The sequence below is a fragment of the Chiloscyllium punctatum genome, chromosome 35, assembly GCF_047496795.1.
Source record: "Chiloscyllium punctatum isolate Juve2018m chromosome 35, sChiPun1.3, whole genome shotgun sequence".
Classification (NCBI taxonomy): domain Eukaryota; kingdom Metazoa; phylum Chordata; class Chondrichthyes; order Orectolobiformes; family Hemiscylliidae; genus Chiloscyllium; species Chiloscyllium punctatum.
In genome coordinates, this window is record NC_092773.1 from 23,630,487 (window position 1) to 23,654,932 (window position 24,446).

General features: G+C 46.0%; 1 protein-coding gene across 1 annotated transcript; it reads left to right on the forward strand.

The window, feature by feature from the left end:
- Positions 1-861: 861 nt before the first annotated feature.
- On the forward strand, positions 862-22,534 carry LOC140459792 (histone H2A.V). The gene is made up of 5 exons (XM_072554313.1): positions 862-1,004; positions 7,121-7,198; positions 16,630-16,743; positions 19,653-19,782; positions 22,179-22,534. Exons 1-5 carry the CDS (start codon positions 1,002-1,004, stop codon positions 22,238-22,240), a joined length of 387 nt encoding a protein of 128 aa, XP_072410414.1. The 5' UTR covers positions 862-1,001; the 3' UTR covers positions 22,241-22,534.
- The last annotated feature ends 1,912 nt before the right edge of the window (positions 22,535-24,446 follow it).

The window sequence follows — 24,446 nt, forward strand, 5'->3', positions numbered from 1 at the left end:
CCGCCCCCCATTCTGATTGTGCAGGGCTGCTGTCCATCATAGCTCACTTGATTCTGATTGGTCGGGACGTAGCAACCACCGTCTGGGCTTGACGGGTTACTTGTGAGTTATACCGCCCCTCGCTTCGAGTGAGAGAGCAGCCCATCAATCATCGCAGCCCGCCTTCCGATTGGAAAGGCAAGCCGTCAATCATACCCACTCTTGTCCTATTTTGACGAAAGCACCGGTAGTCATCCCACCCCCCTACCACGCTTGTCATGACACCGCCAGTACAACCACACCGCCCCTCACCCGATTGGACGAGCCGCACGTCAGTCAGTCGACCCGTTGCGTCTGAGTGGACGGGCTAGCGTCATTCGCCCCGCCGGGCTAAACGCCCGTCCGTCAAAGGACGCCCTTCTCCAATTGGCCAGCGGAGCTGTCCATCTGATGTAAGCCCCTCCTCCCCATGCAAGTATGGGACAGTAGAATGAAAGTTTTGCTGCTGGCAGCTCCGTCCAAATAATCACGCAGCGCGGGAAACCGGGGAGAGGCGGGGGTGGGGTTGTATTAAAAAAAACAGAGTGGGAAAAAAATACCGAGGAGGGGCGGGATGAGGCCGGGAAGTACCGTCGGCGATTGGCCGTCCTCTTTCAAGGCGCCTAAACAATTTTCTCATCTGTTTTTTTTCTCTCTCTCTTCTAAACTTTCTTAAAAATACAAAGCGGGGGAGGTGGTGTCGAACGATGGGGATGGGGATGGGGATGGGATGGGGGGGGAGGAAAAATCCGTTGACGGACGGAGGTTTGGTTGGGGGGGGGGGGGGGGGCGGTGGACGTGGGAAGAAGGCGGGCGGTGATTGGAGGGAAGGCCGGGTTTGAATGAGTGAGAGGGCCGGCGATTGGTCAGCGGGCGGCGGCGGGTGGCCCGGATGTCGGCGCGCGCGCGCCTGTCGGTTATTGTTTGAGTGAGAGGGAGAGGGCGGTCAGTCAGAGAGAGAGAGAGAGAGAGAGCAGCGGAACATGGTGAGTGAGTCCTTCCCTCCCTCCCTCCATCCCCACGGGCTGTGATACCGGGGGGGGGGGGGGGGTGGAGGATGGAGATGGCCGGTGGAATCACCCCCCCCCCGATCCTCGTATCCCGCCCGCCGCCATTACCCCCCCTCCCCTCCCCTCCCCTCCCCTCCGGGCGGGCGGCATTTCCCCCCCTTCCCCTCCCTCTCTCCCTCCTCTGGTGGATGGCGCCTTTTTGACAGACGCCGTGTGTGAAAAATCTTCACCCCCAACACACACACACACACACACAGACACACAACCCCCCCCCCCCCCCACACACACACCCACACACACACACAGACACACAACCCCCCCCCCCCACACACACACACCCACACACACACACAGACACACAACCCCCCCCACACACACACACACACACTCTCCCTCACACATACCCACACACCACCCCCCCCACACAGACATACACACACCCACACGACCCCCCCACCCCCCCCCCCACACACACACTCACACACTACCCCCCACCCACACAGACACACACACACCCCCCACACACACACAGACACACACCACCCCCCCACACACACACTCTCCCTCTCTCTCTCTCTCTCACACAAACACACCCCCCCCCACACACACAGACACACACCACCACCCCCACACACACACACACACCACCCCCCCACACACACTCTCTCCCTCTCTCTCTCTCTCTCTCACACAAACACACTCCCCCCACACACACAGACACACACCACCACCCCCACACACACAGACACACACCACCCCCCCACACACACTCTCTCCCTCTCTCTCTCTCTCACACAAACACACCCCCCCACACACACAGACACACACCACCACCCCCACACACACAGACACACACCACCACCCCCACACACACCACCCCCCCACACACACTCTCTCCCTCTCTCTCTCTCTCACACAAACACACACCCCCACACACACAGACACACACCACCACCCCCACACACACAGACACACACCACCCCCCCCACACACACTCTCTCCCTCTCTCTCTCTCTCACACAAACACACCCCCCCACACACACAGACACACACCACCACCCCCACACACACCACCCCCCCACACACACTCTCTCCCTCTCTCTCTCTCTCACACAAACACACACCCCCACACACACAGACACACACCACCACCCCCACACACACAGACACACACCACCCCCCCACACACACTCTCTCCCTCTCTCTCTCTCTCGCACAAACCCCCCCCCCACACACACAGACACACACCACCCCCCCCCACACACTCTCTCCCTCTCTCTCTCTCACACAAACACACCCCCCCACACACACAGACACACACCACCCCCCCACACACACTCTCTCCCTCTCTCTCTCTCACACAAACACACCCCCCCCACACACACAGACACACACCACCACCCCCACATGCACAGACATACACACCACCCCCCCCACACACACCACTCCCCCACCCACACAGACACACACCCCACCCCCCCCACACACACACACCCCCACATACACACACACGATCGTAACGACCAGCCACAGTTCACATTCGAGCTGTTTTAATACATTTTTATATTAAGTTTATGTAAAGTGAATGTGTGTGTCTGAGACATGTTTATATGTGTGTGAAATCTTCAAACCCCCTCCCCCCGTTCATAACTGTCATCATCTTTCAGATTTCATACACACATGTATCTGTCTCCCTCCTCCTGACCATAACTAACATAACCTTTCAGATTTTGTGTATAGATATCTGTCTCCCTCCTCCTGACCATAACTAACATAACCTTTCAGATTTTGTGTATAGATATCTGTCTCCCTCCTCCTGACCATAACTAACATAACCTTTCAGATTTTGTGTATAGATATCTGTCTCCCTCCTCCTGACCATAACTAACATAACCTTTCAGATTTTGTGTATAGATATCTGTCTCCCTCCTCCTGATCATAACTAACATAACCTTTCAGATTTTGTGTATAGATATCTGTCTCCCTCCTCCTGATCATATCCCCTCGCATATTTTATGTGTAGATATCTGCCTGTCCTGATCATAACTTGTTATCTTTCAGATTTTATATATCCTCCTGATCATAACTATTGCCATAATTTACCATTTAGATTTTATGTATTTGTGTGTATCTATGTCTGTGTTTATGTGAAATCTTCAACCCTAGCTCTCTTCATGACCATAACTATCATCATTTACCAGTTGTTACATAGGAGTGTGTATGATGGTTAATATAAGATATGTTTGTGTAGAGAACCTTCCCTCGCCCCCATTTCCGATCATAAGATTATATTCGGATTTGATGTAATTTTATATTTGTGTGCACATATGTATCTGTGTATTAACTATGTTTTTGTGATGGTTTATATGAGAGATGTTTGTGTGTGTGTGTAAAATCTTCAAACTCCCCCCTTCCCTTCACGATTATAACTATCATAATAAATCAATTAGATTTAATGTATTTATATTTTATGTGTTTGTATATGTATATAGGATGTACAATTTGTGAGATATGTGTGTGCAGAAAGCACCCCTGCCCCCACCGCTGCCTCTGGCCATGATAACTGTCACGATAACTATCAACTGTCATTTACATTCCTAGTATTTTATATACATGTGTATATGATAGTTTATAAGTGAAATGTTTATATATCTTGTGTCAGTATGATGGGTTAGATCTCTCTCATGAACCATCATTCCCTCTTATTTGTTGTTTTCATCAGTCTCTCTCTGTCTTTTCTCTCCCACCCCCCTTCATATTTATTTTCTTTGGGAAATGGTTTTGATTTTTATTTTCCATTTCTGCTTTTCCCATTCTGAAGTTCTCCTCTTGGTTGTTTTTTTTCCCCCTCTCTACCTCCTTCCTCATTTATTTGCAATCATGGGAACATGAGTTTTTTTTTTAATCTGCTCTCTATTTTCCCCTCCTTTTTTTGTGTCTCCATTCCCCTGCAGAGTTTCTGTTCCTCTGATGTCTCCCTCTGTCTGACCTACCTTTCTCCTCTCTGTTTAGCCCCCTCTTGCTCATTTACTCCCCTCCCTGTCTGCATCCCCCCATCACCAAAAAAGCTCATCTTTGACATGTTTTCCATTTATTTAATCCACTTTTTCCGTAGTACTGATCGCATCTTGTTTACAAAGTACTTGTCCTAAAGGTTCACAGCTGCTAACTAAATTTACAATTTGTCAGTTGGATTGTCCTTTTCGTTTTGCATTGGTGTCTATAAATAATTGAATAGTACACAATGTAAACGTTGCTTTCATCAGAGATTATGGTCTTGTGCTGATCAGTTCTGAAATGCAAGAAAAACCATCTTGGAGCTATGACATTGAAAGTTGTCCCGAAGTCTCCGTTTTATAACTCAGACAATTTTAAAGTTGTCTTGTTACCTTTGAACATCAGTGTAACTTTTAAAATATAGCGAACTGTGCCACTCAGGTTAGTTTAGTTATGAAATTGCCTTGTATTGTTTTGCTTAATCGCTGGCAAGGTCTCCTATTAGGGAAAATCAAATTTAAATTTAATTTCTCCTTTGCAAGGATCGATTGGAAATTTTATTTGCTTCAGCCCAGTCTCAGATCTGTAGCGTAGAGGGTTATATAAGGGTTTTCATGATGAGTATGATTAGTTTGGACTGTTAATGTGGCTTAACATTTAAAATGGGCAGGCTAATGTTAAACTAAGCAATAGGAATTTATTTTCTTTGAATTAAGTTTCAAGTGCTCTGTATTTATGGATGAACTTGACCTCAGATATTCAATACCTAAAATGTGCACCGAGACAGAATGTTACCAAGTGATCTGAATTTTGTCAAAATACCTTTATGTAGTATTTCAGAGCTACATTCACTTTTTGAATTCCTGAGAGATCACGTTTATTATCTTTGTTAAGTTTATATATCTGTGCCACCAAATTGAATTCCTGGACGTTGGCACTGTCCAGTTTGCAGTTTCATAGTACAAACCTTGGATCAGTTTTACTTGCAATTGTGATTGAGGGCAATGATTCCCAAAAGCGGTGGTTGTGAGTTGAAATGTTGAGCTCCTGAAGTAATCGTCCCCACCCCCAAGTGCACAGGCACGCACCACCACAAACATTGGAATGGGATTATAGTGGGGCGAAACATTTGGGAAGGAAGGGTTGACATTACCTAGGTGAAGGGTGCATTTGTCTGGTTTTGGGCTGAATCCCATCGATTTTATTGGTGATGTTTCAGTTGCATCTATCATCTCAGGCGGTAGCAGCAACTCAAAGTCAAGGTTTAATTGTATACTCGGGCTGGGTAAATCTCTCCTTGGTTGTCAGTATATTCTTGTCTTTTTAAAAAAAACCTAATGCCTTATCTTGACAGTTAACAGTAGATCCAATAGAAATCTATTTTGCTTCAGATTGTTGGCTTGTTTACATATCCCATTTCAGGTTTTGATGATGCTCATGTCAAACTTCAGTCTGCAGCTAAGGTGTCCACGTTGCTGTGTTTTGAGGCAAATCTATGAACCCAAATGTTTTAGTTAATCTTGAGAGTTGGGCATTGATTAGAAATCGTGAATTCCAGTGTGTTGCAAGTAGCCTCATTGTCTTAAAAGTTCTTTGCAGATACATTTTGTTTCCTGAATTACTTTACTATATTTGGAAGACTGGACCAGTATCTCCAATTGTGAAGTGCCCGCAGTTGCATACTTAAAAGGTATTCATCGTACCTTGAATGAGATTTTTGAGTAACAATTTTTAACATTGCAGAGATTTAAAAAAAACTTGCCTAGTCCAAATAAAAATGCAGCTGTTTATACAATTGTCTTCCTAGCTTAATTTTGACACCTAGCTGCTATTTCAACAAAAGAACCTGTCTTGTGAGATTTCTAATGAGCTTTAAAGTGAATTTTGTCTCTTTGTTTTATTGAAACACATACATCTAGATTTCAAAGAAAGTTTCAACATTAAATTTACAGAATATAAATTTATAGTCACAGACATCAATAACATGCTGGTCTAATATGGCGCTAGAATATATTGTAAGTAGACAGGCAGGAGGCTGGAAGAACACAGTGAGCCAGGCAGTTTTGGTATAACCCTTCTTCAGGACTGGAGGTGGGTGTAGGAAGAGCTGCCAATAAAATGAGTGGCGGGAGCAGGGTGGTGAAGTGGGGAATAGGAAAGTCTGGTAGAGGGTTACGATCTGGTTGGTCAGTGGGATGAATGCATTTGGTTTGTGGAAGGGGAGGGGCTGGGTAGGGAGGTGGGGGGGGCAAGGAAGGGAGGGTATTTGAAACTGGTGAGCTCCATGTGGAGTCCTCCTGGCTATAGGTGAGGTGGTGTTCCTCCAGTCTGAGGTTTGGTTCATTGTGGCAATGGAGGAGGCCACGGATGGTCATGTCAGAAGGGGAGTGGGAAGAAGAATTAAAATGGGCAGTGACTGGGAGGTCTGGTTGGCCCCTGCGGGCCCGGCTGAGATACTTGAAGAGAGGCAGGTGAACCTCTGTCTCACCTGGAAGGACTGTTTGGGGCCTAGAAGGAGGTGAAGTGGGTGGTGTACCAGCAGGTTTTGCATCTTTTCCGGTAGCAGTGGAAGGTACCTGGGAGTTTGGGTGGGGTTGGTGGGGAGAGTGGCACAAACCAAGGACTGTTGAAGGGAATGGTTCTTGCGGAAGGCACGGGGGAGTGGGGTGGGGAAGACGTTCTTGGAGTTGGACTTCCATGCCTCCCTGCCACCAACTGGCTTCATTCCTCCCATTGACCAACTAGGATGTCCCCTCTACCTGACTTCACCACCCTTTCCCCACCACCCCTTATCTGCAGCTCCCCCCTCCGCCCATCCCGCATCCTGAAGAAGGGTTATACCCAAAACATTGACTTCTCCCCCTCCTGGTGCTGCCTGGCTTGCTGTGTTCTTCCAGCCTCCTGCCTGTCTAGCTGGAATATATTAGCACTGTTTTGTGATGACCAACTGCAGACATTTCTGTTGAAAGTTAAATGAGAGTTTATTTTTTTGAACAACCCAGTTGTATCCCTATAAACTTATAAAAGCATAACTTTGCCATTATTCATTTCAGTGTACAAACATTTTTGTTATATTGATTCTCTGTCTTTGGCAGGCTGGCGGGAAAGCTGGGAAGGACTCGGGAAAGGCCAAGGCGAAAGCAGTTTCCCGTTCTCAGAGAGCAGGATTACAGGTACGGTAGGTTTTGTGATCCCAGTAGTTTTAACAAGCGAGTAAAGATGTCCTTTCAGAGCTGGGGCCAAGACTCCCAACTAATGTAGACAGTGCTTGTGAAATAAATTTAGAAGAAAACAATATCAATTTCCATAAGTGCATTTAACGTAAATGGTATTCTCAACTGACAGCCTGATTCCGATCTTTATGATGGGCTGGCTGAGGATGTTATCCCTAAAGAACCTGTTATAACGATAGCATTTTAAAGAGTTGCGTCCTTGTCGTATGACTCCAGTCATTTGATGGTTTCCGGGTCGGTCTTGTTTTACTAGCCACTCCTAATGCCATGAGATGTTGCCTGTCAATGGTGACCTTTCTTCCCCATACTCGTAACATTCTGTTTTTGAATGAGAATTTGCATCACGCCTGCAGTTGAATTCTGAAGCGGTCTTTCTGGAAGAAACTGAACAGAGTGCCTGAGTTTATTGACAATTTGCAGTTACTTCATGGTGTTTTCAGTAGCTCTTGCTCGCTTAACTGATGACTAGGATATGGCTGGCAGTACAGCAACTGGTCAAATTCAGTCTATCCTGTTTTGGGAGCGACATTTTCTCATTGGACAGATTCTTAGATTTCTTACTGCCATTCTGAAGGCATTCAGTGCAGTCAGGAATATGTTGCTGCTTAAGGTTAGTCTACTGAATTGGTCGGACACTGGTATCTGTCATGATATGGGCTTAAAGGGGAGAGGAAAATCAGCTGCACTTGTCGATGCAGGGCGTGTGGTTAAAATATGTGCAAATGTTTTAGCTTCATACTATCTGTTGCCTGTATCTGTTGGTGTTTTAGCACGCAGGTAATCTTGTGGTATTCCTTCTCCCAAGTCGTTCCAAGGTATGACTAACACTGCTTTCAGCACACCTTTTTCCAATCCCCAGTGAGGGCCATCATACAGTTCTGCTGGACCATTTTTTTTTTCAAAAATATACCATATTCAAAGAGATATTTATATCTGGTCACTAAAGCAGTTCGGTCCTATAGAGTAGTGTGTGGAGAAACAAACAAATATTGGAGTTTGACTTCATCCAGCAAACAAACCCAAGGCACCACTTATTTACACCACATACTATTTAGAGTCATAGAGGTGGACAGCACGGAAACAGACCCGTCCATGCTGACCCAGATATCCCAACCCAATCTAGTCCCACCTGCCAGCACCCAGCCCATATCCCTCCAAACCCTTCCTATTCATATACCCATCCAAATGTTGCAATTGTACCAGCCTCCACTACTTCCTCTGGCAGCTCATTCCATACACGTACCACCCTCTGGGTGAAAAAGTTGCCCCTTAGGTCTCTTTTATATCTTTCCCCTCTCACCCTAAACCTATGCCCCTCTAGTTCTGGACTCCCCCATCCCAGGGAAAAGATTTACCCTATCCATGCCCCCTCATGATTTTATAAACCTCTATAAGGTCACCCCTCAGCCTCCAATGCTCCAGGGAAAACAGCCCCAGCCTGTTCAGCCTCTCCCTGTAGTTCAGATCCTGCAACATCCTTGCAAATCTTTTCTGAACCCTTTCAAGTTTCACAACATCTTTCCGATAGGAAGGAGACCAGAATTGCACGCAATATTCCAATGGTGGCCTAACCAATGTCCTGTACAGCTGCAACATGACCTCCCAACTCCTGTACTCAATACTCTGACCAATAAAGGAAAGCATATCAAACGCCTTCTTCACTATCCTATCTACCTGTGACTCCACTTTCAAGGAGCTATGAACCTGCTCTCCGAGGTCTCTTTGTTCAGCAACACTCCCCAGGACCTTACCATGAAGTGTATAAGTCCTGCTAAGATTTGCTTTCCCAAAATGCAGCACCTCGCATTTATCTGAATTAAATTCCATCTGCCACTCCTCAGCCCATTGGCCCATCTGGTCCAGATCCTGTTGTAATCTGAGGTAACCCTTTTCGCAGTCCACTACACCACCAATTTTGGTGTCATCTGCAAACTTACTAACTGTGCCTCTTATGCTCGTATCCAAATCATTTATGTAAATGACAAAAAGTAGAGGGGCCCAGCACTGATCCTTGTGGCACTCCACTGGTCACAGGACTCCAGTCTGAAAAACAACCCTCCCCCACCACCCTCTGTCTTCTACCTTTGAGCCAGTTCTGTATCCAAATGGCTAGTTCTCCCTGTATTCCATGAGATCTAACCTTGCTAATCAGTCTCCCATGGGGAACCTTGTCGAATGCATTATTGAAGTCCATATAGATCACATCTGCTCTACCCTCATCAATCTTCTTTGTTACTTCTCCAAAAAACTCAATCAAGTTTGTGAGACATGATTTCCCACGCACAAAGCCATGTTGACTATCCTGAATCAGTCCTTGCCTTTCCAAATATATGTACATCCTGTCCCTTGGGATTCCCTCCAACAACTTGCCCACCAGCAAGGTCAGGCTCACCAGTCTATAGTTCCCTGGCTTGTCTTTACCGCCCTTCTTAAACAGTGGCACCACGTTTGCCAACCTCCAGTCTTCCGGCACCTCACCTGTGACTATCGATGATACAAATATCTCAGCAAGAGGCCCAGCAATCACTTCTCTCGCTTCCCACCGAGTTCTCGGGTACACCTGATCAGGTCCTGTGGATTTATTCACCTTTACCCGTTTCAAGACATCCAGCACTTCCTCCTCTGTAACACGGACATTTTGCAAGATGTCACCATCTATTTCCCAACAGTCTACATCTTCCATATCCTTTTCCACAGTAAATACTGATGTAAAATATTCATTTAGTATCGCCCCCATTTTCTGCTGCTCCACACAAAGGCTGCCTTGCTGATCTTTGAGGGGTCCGATTCCCTCCCTAGTTACCCTTTTGTCCTTGATATATTTGTAAAAACCCTTTGGATTCTCCTTAATTCTATTTGCCAAAGCTATCTCATGTCCCCTTTTTGCCCGCCCGATTTCCCTCTTAAGTATATTCTCACTGCCTTTAAACTCTTCTAAGGATTCACTCGATCTATCCTGTCTATACCTGACATATGCTTCCTTTTTTTTCTTAACCAAGCCCTCAATTTCTTTAGTCAGCCAGCATTCCCTCTACCTACCAGCCTTCCCTTTCACCCTGACGAGAATATACTTTCTCTGGATTCTTGTTATCTCATTTCTGAAGGCTTCCCATTTTCCAGCCTACATACAAAAATAGAAATTGCTGGAAACAACTCAGCCGGTTTGGCAGCATCAGTGGAGAGAAATCGGAGTTAACGTTTTGGGTTGAGTGACCCTTCCTCCGAGCTCAGGGGGCTTCTAAGGGAGGGTCAAACGACCTGAAATGTTAGCTCTGATTTCTCACCACAGATGTTGCCAGGCCTGTTCCAGCAGTTTTTATGTTTGCCTCTGATTTACAGCATCCACAGTTAGAACATCGAGCAGTACAGGCCCTTTGGCTCACTTTGTTGTGCCGACCTTTTATCCTACTTGAAAAATTAACCACGGGCCCTTCATTGTACTGTCATCCATGTGCCTATCTAATAGTCATGGAAGTCTCTATCTATCTACTCTGTCTATTCCTCTCATCATTTTGCACACCTCTGTCAGGTCACCTCTCGTCCTTCTTCACTCCAGTTAGAAAAGCCCTAGCTCCCTCAATCTTTCTTCATCATTCATACCCTCCAGTCCAGGCAACATCCTGGTAAATCTGCTCCGCACTCTTTCTAAAGCTTCCACATCCTTCCTATAATGAGGCGAACAGAACAGTGTGGTCTAACTGCTTTATAATAATGTAGCATAATCTTGCGGCTGTTAAACTCAGTCCCCCTGCTAATGAAAGCCAAAACGCCATACGCCGCCTTAACAACCCTATCAACTTGGGAGGCAACTTTGAGGGATCTGTGCACATGGACCGCAAGATCCCTCTGTTCCTCCACACTGCCAAGAGTCCTGTCTTTAACCCTGTATTCTGCAGTCAAATCCGACCTTCCAAAATGAATCACTTCCCACTTTTCCAGGTTGAACTTCTGCCGATTCTCAGCCCAGCTCTGCATCCTGTCAATGTCTGGTTTCAGCCTCCCACAGCCCTCTGTTTTGGGTTTTATGTACTACTTATACACATTTGAGGCACCAGGAAGGTTCAGTAACTGAATGGACTCCCACTGTACTTTAGTAGAAAGACCTTGGGTGATGGTCTTTCCTCATTACACCTTGGCAGCTGGTGCCCCAAGCTTTAAGACATCCCTCAGCACATCGACCTGGGCCTTGTAGTTCTGCTGGGCTGTTGTCCTAGGTGGTTATCCAGGCTTGGACCACTTTGTCAGCCTTCTATTCCACTGAGCACAGCACAGTCATGGAGCTGTGCTTCACAATGGAGGTTACTATCCCTGGAGATACAATCACCTGTCCAGTGTGTTCTGGTTGAGAGTGCGGTGCTGGAAAAGCACGGCAGGTCAGGCAGCGTCCGAGGGGCAAGAAAATCGAAGTTTCGGGCAAAAGCCCTCTGCCAGGGCTTTAATTTCCTGCTCCTCGGATGCTGCCTGACCTGCTGTGCTTTTCCAGCACCACTCTCTAGACTCTGATCTCCAGCATCTGCAGGCCTCACTTTCGCCCAATGTGTTCTGGTGCCCAGACCAGCTGAAATTCCTGATATGACTGCTGTGCCCTTCAGGATTTAATCAACTCATTCAGTAGGATGGTGAGGCCTTTTAAAGATATGTCATGCTCTTCTGGAAGTAATATTCATCTTGGACTTCCCTTGATATGATTTGAACGGAAGCCATAACTTTCTGCAATCTGAGAGAGCTCAAGGGCTACTCCATCCACTCCTCGCTGTTGGGTTTGTGAGGGTAGCCAGTCCCCACATTCAAGGGGAATGCTGGATGCACCCTGACCCTTGCTGCACATGTGCAGATTTCAGAACCTCAGCTAATGATCACTACCCTGAAAATGAATTGACTGTCCCTGGCAAGGTCTTGAAGGGTGCCAACGAATCAAACTTGAGTCGGAGAGGGAAGGCCTTCTGAGTTTGTCACATTCTCCTCTTCTGGTCTCTGCGTCTTGATGTCCGTAACACTTTGTTCATCCGGCAACAAGTGTGGTGACCGCAGAAGCTGTGAGGTCAGGTTTGTAGAACAGCAAAGTGTTTTGGCTGAGGTTGGCTGGTTAACTTGCATAAAATCATAAAACCGACATCTCAGCTTCTTTCTCAATAACCCTAGTGTGTATGTTAAGAGTGAAGAGGAGAGGATCCTCCTGTGCACTAACTGTTAAATGCTATGCAAGTGGCAGTTGACATGGGCGTATGTTGGTGACTTTAGATTAGATTCCCTACAGTATGGAAACAGGCCCTTCGGCCCAATCAGTCCACACCGACCCTCCGAACAGTAACCCACCCAGACCCATTCCCCTCTGACTAAAGCACCTAACACTGGGTAATTTAGCACGGCCAATCCACCCTAACCTGCACATCCCTCAGCACTGTGGGTAATTTAGCACGGCCAATCCATCCTAACCTGCATATCCCTGAGCACTATGGGCAATTTAGCACGGCCAATCCACCCTAACCTGCACATCCCTGAGCACTATGGGGTAATTTAGCACAGCCAATCCACCCTAACCTGCACATCCCTGAGCACTATGGGTAATTTAGCACAGCCAATCCACCCTAACCTGCATATCCCTGAGCACTATGGGCAATTTAGCGTGGCCAATCCACCCTAACCTTCACATCCCTGAGCACTGTGGGTAATTTAGCACGGCCAATCCATCCTAACCTGCATATCCCTGAGCACTATGGGCAATTTAGCACGGCCAATCCACCCTAACCTTCACATCCCTGAGCACTATGGGTAATTTAGCACGGCCAATCCATCCTAACCTGCATATCCCTGAGCACTATGGGTAATTTAGCACGGCCAATCCACCCTAACCTTCACATCCCTGAGCACTATGGGTAATTTAGCATGGCCAATCCACCCTAACCTTCACATCCCTGAGCACTATGGGTAATTTAGCACGGCCAATCCACCCTAACCTTCACATCCCTGAGCACTATGGGTAATTTAGCATGGCCAATCCACCCTAACCTACACATCTTTGGACTGAGGGAGGAAACCGGAGCACCCGGAGGAAACTCACACAGACACGGGGGAGAATGTGCAAACTCCACACAGTCACCTGAGTTTGGAATCGAACCCGGGTCCCTGGTGCTGTGAGGCAGCAGTGCTAACCACTGAGCCACCGTGCCATCCTTGTTTTAGTTTTGGTTGTTCTATCAATCAAATTCCTAATTTGCTCAAGTCTGTTTGTTTGGGATTGCTTAGAAATCTAGAGGATAGAAGCTAGAGTGGGATGTTTGGCCCCAAGGACACTCTCATCTATGTTGTATGTAATGTGTGAGTTTGTGAAGAAAGGGGTCAGAAGGTAGTGAGTGTATTAACAGCTGCAGAATTCTTGAAGGCTGTTTAATGTAAACACTGCCACTAGATGGTGCTGCAACTGCACATATACAGACACACGCACTCACACTCACACTCTCCACAACACTCACACACTCACACACTCTTGTTGTGCAACATCTGTTCAAAATGCCAGATTTACAAGCAAATGTGTGGATGTAAAGGCTGAATGACAGTGGTCCCAGCATTGTACCATCTTTAGCCAGTCTGCGCAGTCCCCCTGTGGCTGGTGGAGGAGGTGGTATGAGCGGAAAGCTGTTTGTTTTTTTTTCCTCTCCAGTTTCCCATTCCATCCAGTCAAGTCAAATTCAGCCTTACTGTGCCTGGGCACAGCACTGCACCACAACGCGACTAATAATCGGTTATGTGTGTGATGTTAAAGGCTTTGCCACAGCAACGTGATGTCAGCAGTGCACAGGTTTTTTGTTTTGCTGCCATGTGGCCACCTACAGACACTCCAATTCTACTTCCTTGACACTGCCAGGAATTGAGAAGCTTGGCTCTTACCTTGGGTTGGAAGTCATCTTTCTATCATCTTTTGTGTGCCATTTGAGAAGGATCGCACAAGCTGTCTAGAGTTGATACGGCAATTTTAATCTTGTAGGTTTCCTTTATAATGAAAAGTGATAACCGATCCCACAGATTGACATCGGGCTCCTGTATTTTTCAGCTTTAATTTCTAACGATTCAGGGAAACGATGCAAAGTTTATTAAGAGGTGTACTCTCCACGGAGTGTTTTAATTTCTGTTCATTTGTGTTTAAATTGGGAATATTCTGCGTAGCATTTAACGGTCATACAGTGGTTGATACAAGGCACTTTTGATTTGCTTCTGGAGTTGGTGTGTCTGCTATTCTTTAAATGGTTAAATTTGGCTTCTGTTGGTACTTACTAAATTGTACTGTGAAGCTGGGTATGTTGAAGAATTTGTGCGTGATGATAATTCTCCTGGCTGTTCATTCCCGTCAGTGTGTTCACCATTTAATTAAGTTGTGACTGACCTGCACTGTCGTTCTGATTGATTTGCCTGTCGGTGTAGGAGGCCATTCAGCCTGTTCTGTGCATGGCCAACCATCCGCTTTCCGGCACTTAGTCCATAACCTTGCACAGCATTTCAGTGCATTTTAAATATTGGAGGTTTTATGGAAAATAAACATGAAAGCATGTGAAGGGTTAAAGCATGAAGCCCACTGGCAATCTGTGGTCTGAGGGAGGCAGGATGGGATAACCATAGTGGGACACTCTTACACCAATCAGCAGAGTAAGGTTAAGGCTGAAAGGTCACTATGGCGAGATGAGAGAACACCGGTAATAACGATGAAACTTGCTTTAAGTGTTATTATGACAGGATTGGGACTGTAAATATTTGGGACATGACACTGAAATATCTAATTAATAGTTAGTAGAGTCAGCTTGAGACGGGAGAGACTATTGTGATGGATGGATTAGCTAAATATCTCTCATGACAGGTTAGTCTGGAATGGACGATCACTGTAGCAGAGCTGATAATAAATATCTAATGACATTAGGAGAATATTAAGCTCTGGAATGGAAGACCATTGTTGCAAGAGTTAGCACTAAACATCTAACCGTGACATTAGAATAACATTAAGTAGAATGTACAACTGAAGAGATAATGGGAATTAATATCACAGGTTTGTTGTGTAGCTAGAGAGAGGTAATTTGATGAATCTAGTTGGACATGCTGATAAGCTAACAGAAACAAAAAGATAGAAGTATCCATGCATTCTGAGGTTCAGGGGCATTCGAGAATCTGCTTTCTCAGTGTCACCGTTTTTTGTTTGCAAATAAAAGACCCATTTCTTGAGGAACACTCTGCGTCTCCCCAACGGTTGCTGCCTTGACCACCCTTGCAGTTCGGGAGTTCCACCTCCTCCTTAAATCTTCTTAAAGCCCACCATCATCCTGCTGCCTTTCTCTGAGAAAATCTGACTTCACCGTTATTGTTCTCCTCTGGTTTCAATTGATGTCTCATCAACACCATTTTGGGGGTGGGGGATTAGTAAATGTCGAAGAATTGTAAGATCTAGAATGGAAGGAGACGAGAGTGTGTTGCTGGAAAAGCACAGCAGGTCAGGCAGCATCCGAGGAGCAGGAGAATCGACATTTCGGGGCGAAGGGCTTACACCTGAAATGTCAGTTCTCCTGCTTCTCGGATGCTGGCTGATCTGCTGTGCTTTTCCAGCCCCACACACTCTCGATTCTGATCTGCAGTCCTCACTTTCTCCTCCATAGAATGGAAGGAACCGATCCAGCCCACGGTTACCTCTTTGATGGGACCGATCACAGTGATTCCTCTTTGCGCTTCAGCCACAGTCTTGCTGCAAGTTACTGTTGAAGCTCCTTTCGCCATCTCTTTGGACAGTGCAATCCAGATCATAGTGACTTGCCTCATCAGCCAATGTCACCTTCTCTGTGACACTCCTGGGTGCTGGGTGAAGAGAACAACACCAGCGCCTTTTGTCTTTTTCTCTAACTGGTCCCCTCTCCCTGTATGTTCTCTGATTCTGGCTTGCACTCTCCCTCTGTGTCTGTTGCTGCCTTACCTCTGTCGAGAGATGTTCTTTCCAAGCTACGTACAGCCTTCAGAAACAGATTCTCAAGAGGGACCCCATCCTTAAGTGGCTTAACAGAGCAAGTTAGTCAAGAGTTTTGTCAGGGGCTCAAAGGCACTCGCTAGGATACAGTGTCGCCGTCTGTGGGCCTTCCCTGAAGTCAGAGTTGCAATTCACAGGAGAAATCCTGAGGGACAGGGAGTCTGAAGATGAATAGTGGGAAAAGCGAGACGTGAAATTTTAACAACTATGTGAAGAACGACAGCGTTTTGTTGGTTTGATTGAATATCTTTGAAGTGTGGGTCATTTGGAGTGGAAGGCTCCTGTAACAGTGGTGAGTCCCAGTGGGAGTGTTTCTGATGTTGTGTACCTTTTTAGTTCCACTCGAGGTTTCACTTGGTATTCTTTCTTCCAGTTTCCTGTAGGTCGTATTCATAGGCATTTGAAGACTCGTACCACTAGCCATGGACGGGTGGGTGCTACAGCTGCAGTGTACAGTGCAGCTATCCTTGAGTATCTCACTGCTGAGGTGAGTCCTGGTGGAGGCTTTCAGTTTCCTTCCATTAGTAGGAGAAGTTTGTCAGTGAAAACAAGGTCGCTACCCATACTTCGTTTGTTGATAACGCCCCTGACTACTTTAATGTAAATTAGTCTGATCTTTCTCCACTCTAAACACCTCTGGCAATCTCCATAGACAAAGGGAGTCATAGACAGTGTGGTGCTGGAAAAGCACAGCAGGTCAGGCAGCATCCGAGGAGCAGGAGAAACGATGTTTTGGGCACAAGGCCTTCATCAGGAAGGGCTTATGCCCGAAACATTGATTCTCCTGCTCCTCTGATTCTGCCTGACCTGCTGTGCTTTTCCAGCACCACGCTCTCAACTCTGATCTCCAGCATCTGCAGTCCTCACCTTTCTCCAAGGAGAGTCAGAGAGATGTACAGCATGGAAACAGACCCTTCACTCCAACTTGTCCATGGCAACCAGATATCCCAACCCAATCTAGTCCCATTTGCCAGCACTTGGCCCATATCCCTCCAAACCCTTCCTATTCATCCAGATGCCTTTTAAATGTTGCAATTGTACCAGCCTCCTCCACTTCCTCTGGCAGCTCATTCCATACACATACCACCTTTTATGTGAAAACGTTGCCTCTTGGGTCCCTCTTATATCTGTTTCCCCCTCACCCTAAACCTATGCCCCTCTAGTTCCCCCACCCCAGGGAAAAGGCAATAGTCAATAGGTGCAGGAGTAGACCATTCTGCCCTTCGAACCAGCACTACCATTCATTATGATCGTGGCTGATCATCCTCAATCAGTTATCCCCATAACCCTTGATTCCACTATCCTTAAGAGCTCTATCCAACTCTTTCTTGAAAGTATCCAGAGACTTGGCCTCCACAGCCTTCTGGGGCAGAGCATTCCACGCACCCAGCACTGTCTAGGTGAAGTTTCTCCTCAGCTCTGTTCAAAGTGGCCGACCCCTTATTTTTAAACTGTGTCCTCTGGTTTGGGACTGACCCATCAGCAGAAACATGTTTCCTGCCTCCAGAGTGTCCAATCCTTTAATAATCTTTATATGTCTCAATCAGATCCCCTCTGTCTTCTAAACTCAAGGGTATACAAGTCCAGTCACTCCAATCTTTCAGTGTAAGGTAATCCCGCCATTCCAGGAATTGACCTCGTAAACCTATGCTGCACTTCCTCAATAGCCAGGATGTCTTTCCTCAAATTTGGAGACCAAAACTGCATACAGTACTCCAGGTGCGGTCTCACCAGGGCCCTGTACAGCTGCAGAAGGACCTCTTTGCTCCTATACTCTATTCCTCTTGTTATGAAGGCCAGCATGCTATTAGCTTTCTTCACTACCTGCTGTACCTGCACGCTTGCTTTCATTGACTGATGTACAAAAACACCTAGATCTCTTTGTACTGCCCCTTTACCTAACTTGACTCCATTTAGGTAGTAATCTGCTTTCCTGTTCTTGCCAAAGTGGGTAACCATACATTTATCCACATTAAACTGCATCTGCCATGCATCTGTCCACTCACCTAACCTGTCCAGGTTACCCTGTATTCTCCTAACATCCTCCTCACATTTCACCCTGCCACCCAGCTTTATGTCATCAGCAAATTTGCTAATAGTACTTTTAATAGCTTCATCTCTATCTATTTATCTATATATCCTATCCATGATTTTATAAACCTCTATAAGGTCACCCCTCAGCCTCCGACGCTCCAGGGAAAACAGCCCCAGCCTGTTCAGCCTCTCCCTGAAGCTCAAACCCTCTGACCCTGGAAACATCCTTGTCAATCTTTCAACATCCTTCCTATCTGTAAGGAGACTGGGAATTGCGCACCATACCTTTCTTAAACGATGACAGTAGTCTTCTGATTTTAGATTAGATTAGATTACATTACAGTGTGGAAACAGGCCCTTCAGCCCAACAAGTCCACACCGACCTGCCAAAGCGCAACCCACCCTTACCTAACACTACGGGCAATTTAGCATGGGCAATTTAGCATGGCCAATTCACCTAACCTGCACATCTTTGCGACTTGTGGGAGGAAACCGGAGCACCCAGAGGGAACCCACGCAAACACAGGGAGAACGTGCAAACTCCACACAGTCGCCTGAGGCGGGAATTGAACCCTGGTCTCTGGCGCTGTGAGGCAGCAGTGCTAACCACTGTGCCACCGTGCCGCCCTAAGGACTTGAAGGATTTGTGACAAAAGCAGCATTGAGCACGGATAAACGGGAGGATTGGGGAATCCAAGGATCTCCCAGCACTGGGTAGCATGAGGCAAAACAGAAATACTGTGACAGAAAAGGCTAGAAGGCAGGAACTGGGTGACCAACAATAGTGAAGCTGGTGAGGTGAAGCTCAAGGCAGTGATTGAGATGCACAGAGAGAGAGACCACCACCAAAGCAGTCAGCTTCTCGGAGCCTTGAAGGGGTTTGAACCTGAGCCCTGTTCACCTTGTGTGCCTATAGGATCCTGTCTGTTTTCAACAGGTTCTGAGCAAACTAGATATAGATGGCAAAGCTAGGGTAGGGAGCTAAAGGGACTGGCTAAAGGGCTGAAACCATCGAGGGGGACTGTGCAGGATGCTTCCGGGGGGCAAGGTTATACAGACTGGTAGAAAGGCAGAGGTTTCTAGCTATGGTGTAGGGCTCATTTGAACACAGAGAATATAAGGGCATGTGGAGTTGAAGATGTTGGGTGCCAAATTTATTTCCCGTCTTTGTTCTTCCTGAAACCCGGAGCGAGCATTGGCTTTTTTAAAAAATGTTTTGCAACATAACCAGCGTTGCACCACACAAAAAGCACCGGCTGCTTGTTGAAATTCCGACTTTGGACAGGTGGGAACGTTTTGGCTTTCTGCTGTTTTAAGATGCTGTCATGTTTTTGAAATGCTGTGCTACCTTATGGTCCGTAGGTGTTGGAGTTGGCAGGCAATGCGTCAAAGGACCTGAAAGTAAAGCGCATCACGCCACGTCACTTACAGTTGGCCATCCGAGGTGATGAGGAGCTGGATTCGCTGATCAAGGCAACCATTGCTGGTGGGGGTATGTGTTAGATTTGTCCTCTCTACGTAGCAGTTTTGCAGGTAACTCCTGATGTGTCTGGCTCGGCCTGAGATGAATTGCCCGATCCCAAGTAGCTCCTGGAGAATGCCTTGACTTTTCCCATATTCCTACTCAGATGGTCCAATTCTGTAGACTTCCTGAAATGGGAATGAATGCCGGAGCTTAGGTTACTTCAACTGTATTGTTACAAAGTTGAAAGAATGTCTGGGCCCCTTTCAGACAAAGTGCTTTTCTGAGCGTAAGGTACAGCAAAAGCTGCCAGTATGCAGAATAACTAAGACAGGCTGCACCAAAGTAGGTACATATAACAATTGACTGTTAAATGGATACCTGAGTTTTGATTGCTGTTTTGACGATTATTTCAAACATAACCAAATCATTTAAATTATGACCAGGTTACCAAAAACCAATTGGATTTGAATTTATTGTGTTGACAACATCAGTCCAATGAGAGGGTACAGTGCAGGGGCTGTAAGAAGGAAGGGCATTTTGAAAGTTAGAGAGAGCTAACTGCCCATCAGACCAGAGGGCAAGAGCAGCCAGAGAAATAAACATCTTGCTCTCGAAATCTCTCAGAAGGCTCTATCTATCAAAGGTACCCTTTTCCAGTAAAAGTAGCGAAAAGACGATCCAGGGATAATCGGAAGACCAGAAGGAAGACAGCATGAGAGACTGTTTGGTCTTTGAGCGATTATGTGGTTTTGATGTTTAATAATTGTGTTATTGGAGCAGCATTTTAACAGTCGGGTTCAGGTCGTTAAGAAAAGGGAGCTTGGGTTTGTTAATAGTTCTTGTTTAGTGTTCACTGTTCAAGCTAGGAAAATAAACTCTTTTTTTTCTCTAAATGTTGGAAATCAGAGGTTTCCTTTCGCTCGCTCACACTTTTAGCATTTTGAGTTTCCTAGATGTTCTAGTTTTCATTCGCAGACAGTATTATCTTACCAAATTTATGTTGCCAGCACTTAATTGCCGGTCTGCTATTGGGAGTGAATGTTAATTGTGCTGATGGTTAAGTTATGAATGGTTTCAGTGTAGCCCAAGGTTGAGCAGTTTTTAGTAGTAATGTTTTTTAAAGATTATTACACTTTTTTTTCCTCCTCTTAAACCGTACTAGCTGACACCTTGCAAGCTTTAGCTGCTGAGATGCAAGATCATGCAATGATAATTCAGTCCCGAGTCTGGTTTTTCCTTCCCTCCTTCTAAGTTTCTGATTTCAGTGAGCCCTGGTACCAGACTTGGTGTACATCACTGAACTGCTGCAGATGACAGGCAGAGCATTCCAGTTCAGCTCGATCCTTCTGCCTCTGTGTGTGTCTCTCTCAGACGATTAATTTAAATGAATGGCTGCTCTGAGGAACGGGACTTTGAACCCGCTGCCCTAGCAGTCTTCCGTTTGGTGGCAAGATGTAATTTAATGAAGCATTACTCCACACGTCATCGCAAGGTCACAAATTGGAGGAGGAAAATGGCGAACGTCTTTGTTCGTGATTAGCTGGTGAATTCCTGCACTTTACAGAGCTGTGCTGTCAGAACAAGGAAGCTCTGTCATTTGCTGATTTTTTTTGTTTGTTTTGCACTGGTTACTGTGTGGGGAAATCATGAGCCCTTTAGTCCAGATTGCTATCCCTTATGGACTCAGTATGAAGTATGTCCTCTTTTAATGTCCATTCTTGGCCTGCTAATGATATTGCCTAAACTCCTTGTAATAGGTAGTGCAGACTGCAGAACTCTACCTGTGGCTAAGAATCGGAAATATTAACTCTTTCCGAGCTGCACAAAAGTTTTGTTTCCGGCCCAGCCTCACTCTGTCATACATCACTCATTATCGAGTGTGTCCCTCCTTTCCTGGCAATACCAGTCTGCCGTGCTGTTTCTCTGGTATTCAAGATCGTCTTAATAGATCACCAGAGGAGCTTAAGAGGCAGTACTTTTGCTTTTTAAAACTTCATTTCTTGTTTCAATCATGTTTTGCTTGGGTATTTTGGATTGGAAGTTCCCAGATATGCCTTCTCCTGAATAACTTGAGAGCTATTTTCCTCTTGAGAATGTTCCTGGTAATAATAGTAGAAATATAGAAACTACTCTCAGCAAGATGGTAAATCATATTTAAACAATCATCAGTGTTCACAATGCAACAATTCTAAATAGTCAACTAGGAATATTGGGAGCAATTAGGTTATGGGTTATTTTGGAGCTGATTGGAAGAAGAATGTTCAGTTTTAATTGCTGTAGGTTGTTGATTCCAATGTGTGAGGAACTTGTCCCGGCTCCCAGAATGATCGAGCAGGGGAGGAGATAACATTTTGACCTGAAACAGTGCACTTATTCTAACCTGTGAATTTATTATACCGTGTCTGTTTCCCTTCCTCTTGCAGGTGTGATTCCTCACATCCACAAGTCTCTGATTGGGAAGAAGGGACAGCAAAAGACAGCATAAAAGTCCAGTTTTGAATCTACCCTCTTCCTCCCTACTGTCGTACTGTAATTTGGACAGGAGAAACCTGGGGATACTTGGCATATTTTTTTTAAAAATAGTTAAAATAAAAATGGGAAGAGTTTTAGGAGATGACTTTAGTGTTCGATATAATCTGAAAGACCTGTTTGTATGTCCTATGGTTTAGATATAAAGCTGTATGAAAATATAACTAGAACATACAGCAGTTTGTCAACAATTAGATTACGCAAGTGTGTTTTATACAATAAAACCGTTCATAAAACCATTTTTTAAAAACCATGTCTCCACAGTGTGTCCTTTCAGACGTTAGCAGTGCTTATTGGGGATGTTTTGAAGCAGTTACTCAGGGATTATGTTCTCCTATTCAGTAACAACGAGTGTGCTGATCTTTCCTAATAAGAAATACCAGGATGTCTGATCTTGAAATGACTGGAATAAAGGCCACACTTTATTCAAGTTGGCTGAATCCCATGGAATCTAGCTTCTCCCAACTCCGAATCTCTCCCTAGTGTAGTACGCGAAAGCTGTCTATTGGAATGATTTCCTGCAGGGTATAATCTAAAAATAACTCCTTTTGGAACCAGCGACTTCGAACTGAAGACCGTTTGGGCGAGTGTGCGTGGGACACTGGCGGCAGAAACGTTGAAAGGAAGGCTTGTGAGGTAAAGGACAAGCAGACTCAATGTCCACAAAGCAGGGATTTTTATTTAAAAGGTCCTGATCGAAAATCTCTTCTGAACGGTGACGCGGCTGAGGATCCTGGGATTGTATTCATTGGAGTTTAGAAGATTAAGGGGAGATCTAATAGAATCTTACAAGATAATACATGGCTTGGAAAGGGTGAACGCTGGGAAATTGTTTCCGTTCGGTGAGGACTCTTACCCGTGGACACAGCCTTAGAATTAGAGGGGATGGCCGAATGGCCTGCCTTCTGATCCTATGTCTTATGGTCTTTTATGGTTATCTCTGTTGAGCAGAACCGCGGAATCAAGCACATGATGTTTGTCTTTAATAGAACATTACAGTGCAGGATAGGCCCTTCGGCCCTTGATGTTGTACTGACCTGTGAACTACTCTCAGCTTGTTCCCCCTATTCTATCCCATCATCATCCCTGTGCTTATCCAAGGATTGTTTAAATCTCCCTAATGCAGCTGAGTTGACTACATTAGCAGGTAGGGCATTCCACACCCTTACCACTCTCTGTGTGAAGAACCTGCCTCTGACCTCTGTCTTAAGTCTGTCACCCCCCCCCCGCCCCCTCAATTTGTAGTTATGCCCCCTGGTGCAAGCTGGCATCATCCTAGGGAAGAGTCTTTCCCTGTCTACCCTATCTAATCCTCTGATCGTCTTGTAGGTCCTTATCAAATCCCCCTTCTTGGCCGCCTTCTTTCCAATGAGACTAGGCCCATGTCTTTCAGCCTTTCCTCATCAGACCTTCCCTCCAGACCAGGCGACATCCTGGCAAATCTCTGCACCTTTTCCCAATGCTTCCACGTCCTTCCTGTAATGGGGCGATCAGTACTGCACTTATTTCTGCTCTCTCTTTGGAAAGCACGCATAGCTTTGTTGACCCATTAAAGTTCCATTCTTCCTGAATTTAGCCGAACAACTTTTTCTTCAGTTCGAGGGTAGTAAGATCCCTGGCCCCTGACAGATCACTTTGGAGCACAGCGATGTTTTAAGCCCTGTATTTGACTGGGTGGGACACCGTAGTTTATTCTTGTCATCTTTCTCGAATGGGCTAACGTTGTTGAGCTGTGAGATCCCGAGGTAATCGCATGGTTGCTGTACGTCAGGTGCGTTCCCCTTCTGCCCCTTGCTCTGTCCTCATAGCGATGTTTGAAATCTAACATGGCGTGAATTTTGTATTTGGATGCGGTTGCCAAGGTTGGAGGGTTTGAGCTACAGGGAGAGGCTGAACAGGCCAGGGCTGTTTTCCCTGGAGCGTCGGAGGCTGAGGGGTGACCTTATAGAGGTTTATAAAATCATGAGGGGACATGGATAGGGTAAATAGACAAAGTCTTTTCCCTGAGGTGGGGGAGTCCAGAACTAGAGGGGCATAGGTTTAGGGTGAGAGGGGAAAGATATAAAAGAGACCTAAGGGGCAACTTTTTCACACAGAGGGTGGTACGTGTATGGAATGAGCTGCCAGAGGATGTGGTGGGGGCTGGTACAATTGCAACAGTT

What these genes read in the sequence shown, in the direction of transcription:
- LOC140459792 (XM_072554313.1), top strand. An exon ending in CTCAGAGAGCAGGATTACAG is followed by an intron (nt 7,199 to 16,629) that starts GTACGGTAGGTT and finishes TCTTTCTTCCAG; the next exon opens with TTTCCTGTAGGTCGTATTCA. An exon ending in GGCAACCATTGCTGGTGGGG is followed by an intron (nt 19,783 to 22,178) that starts GTATGTGTTAGA and finishes TTCCTCTTGCAG; the next exon opens with GTGTGATTCCTCACATCCAC.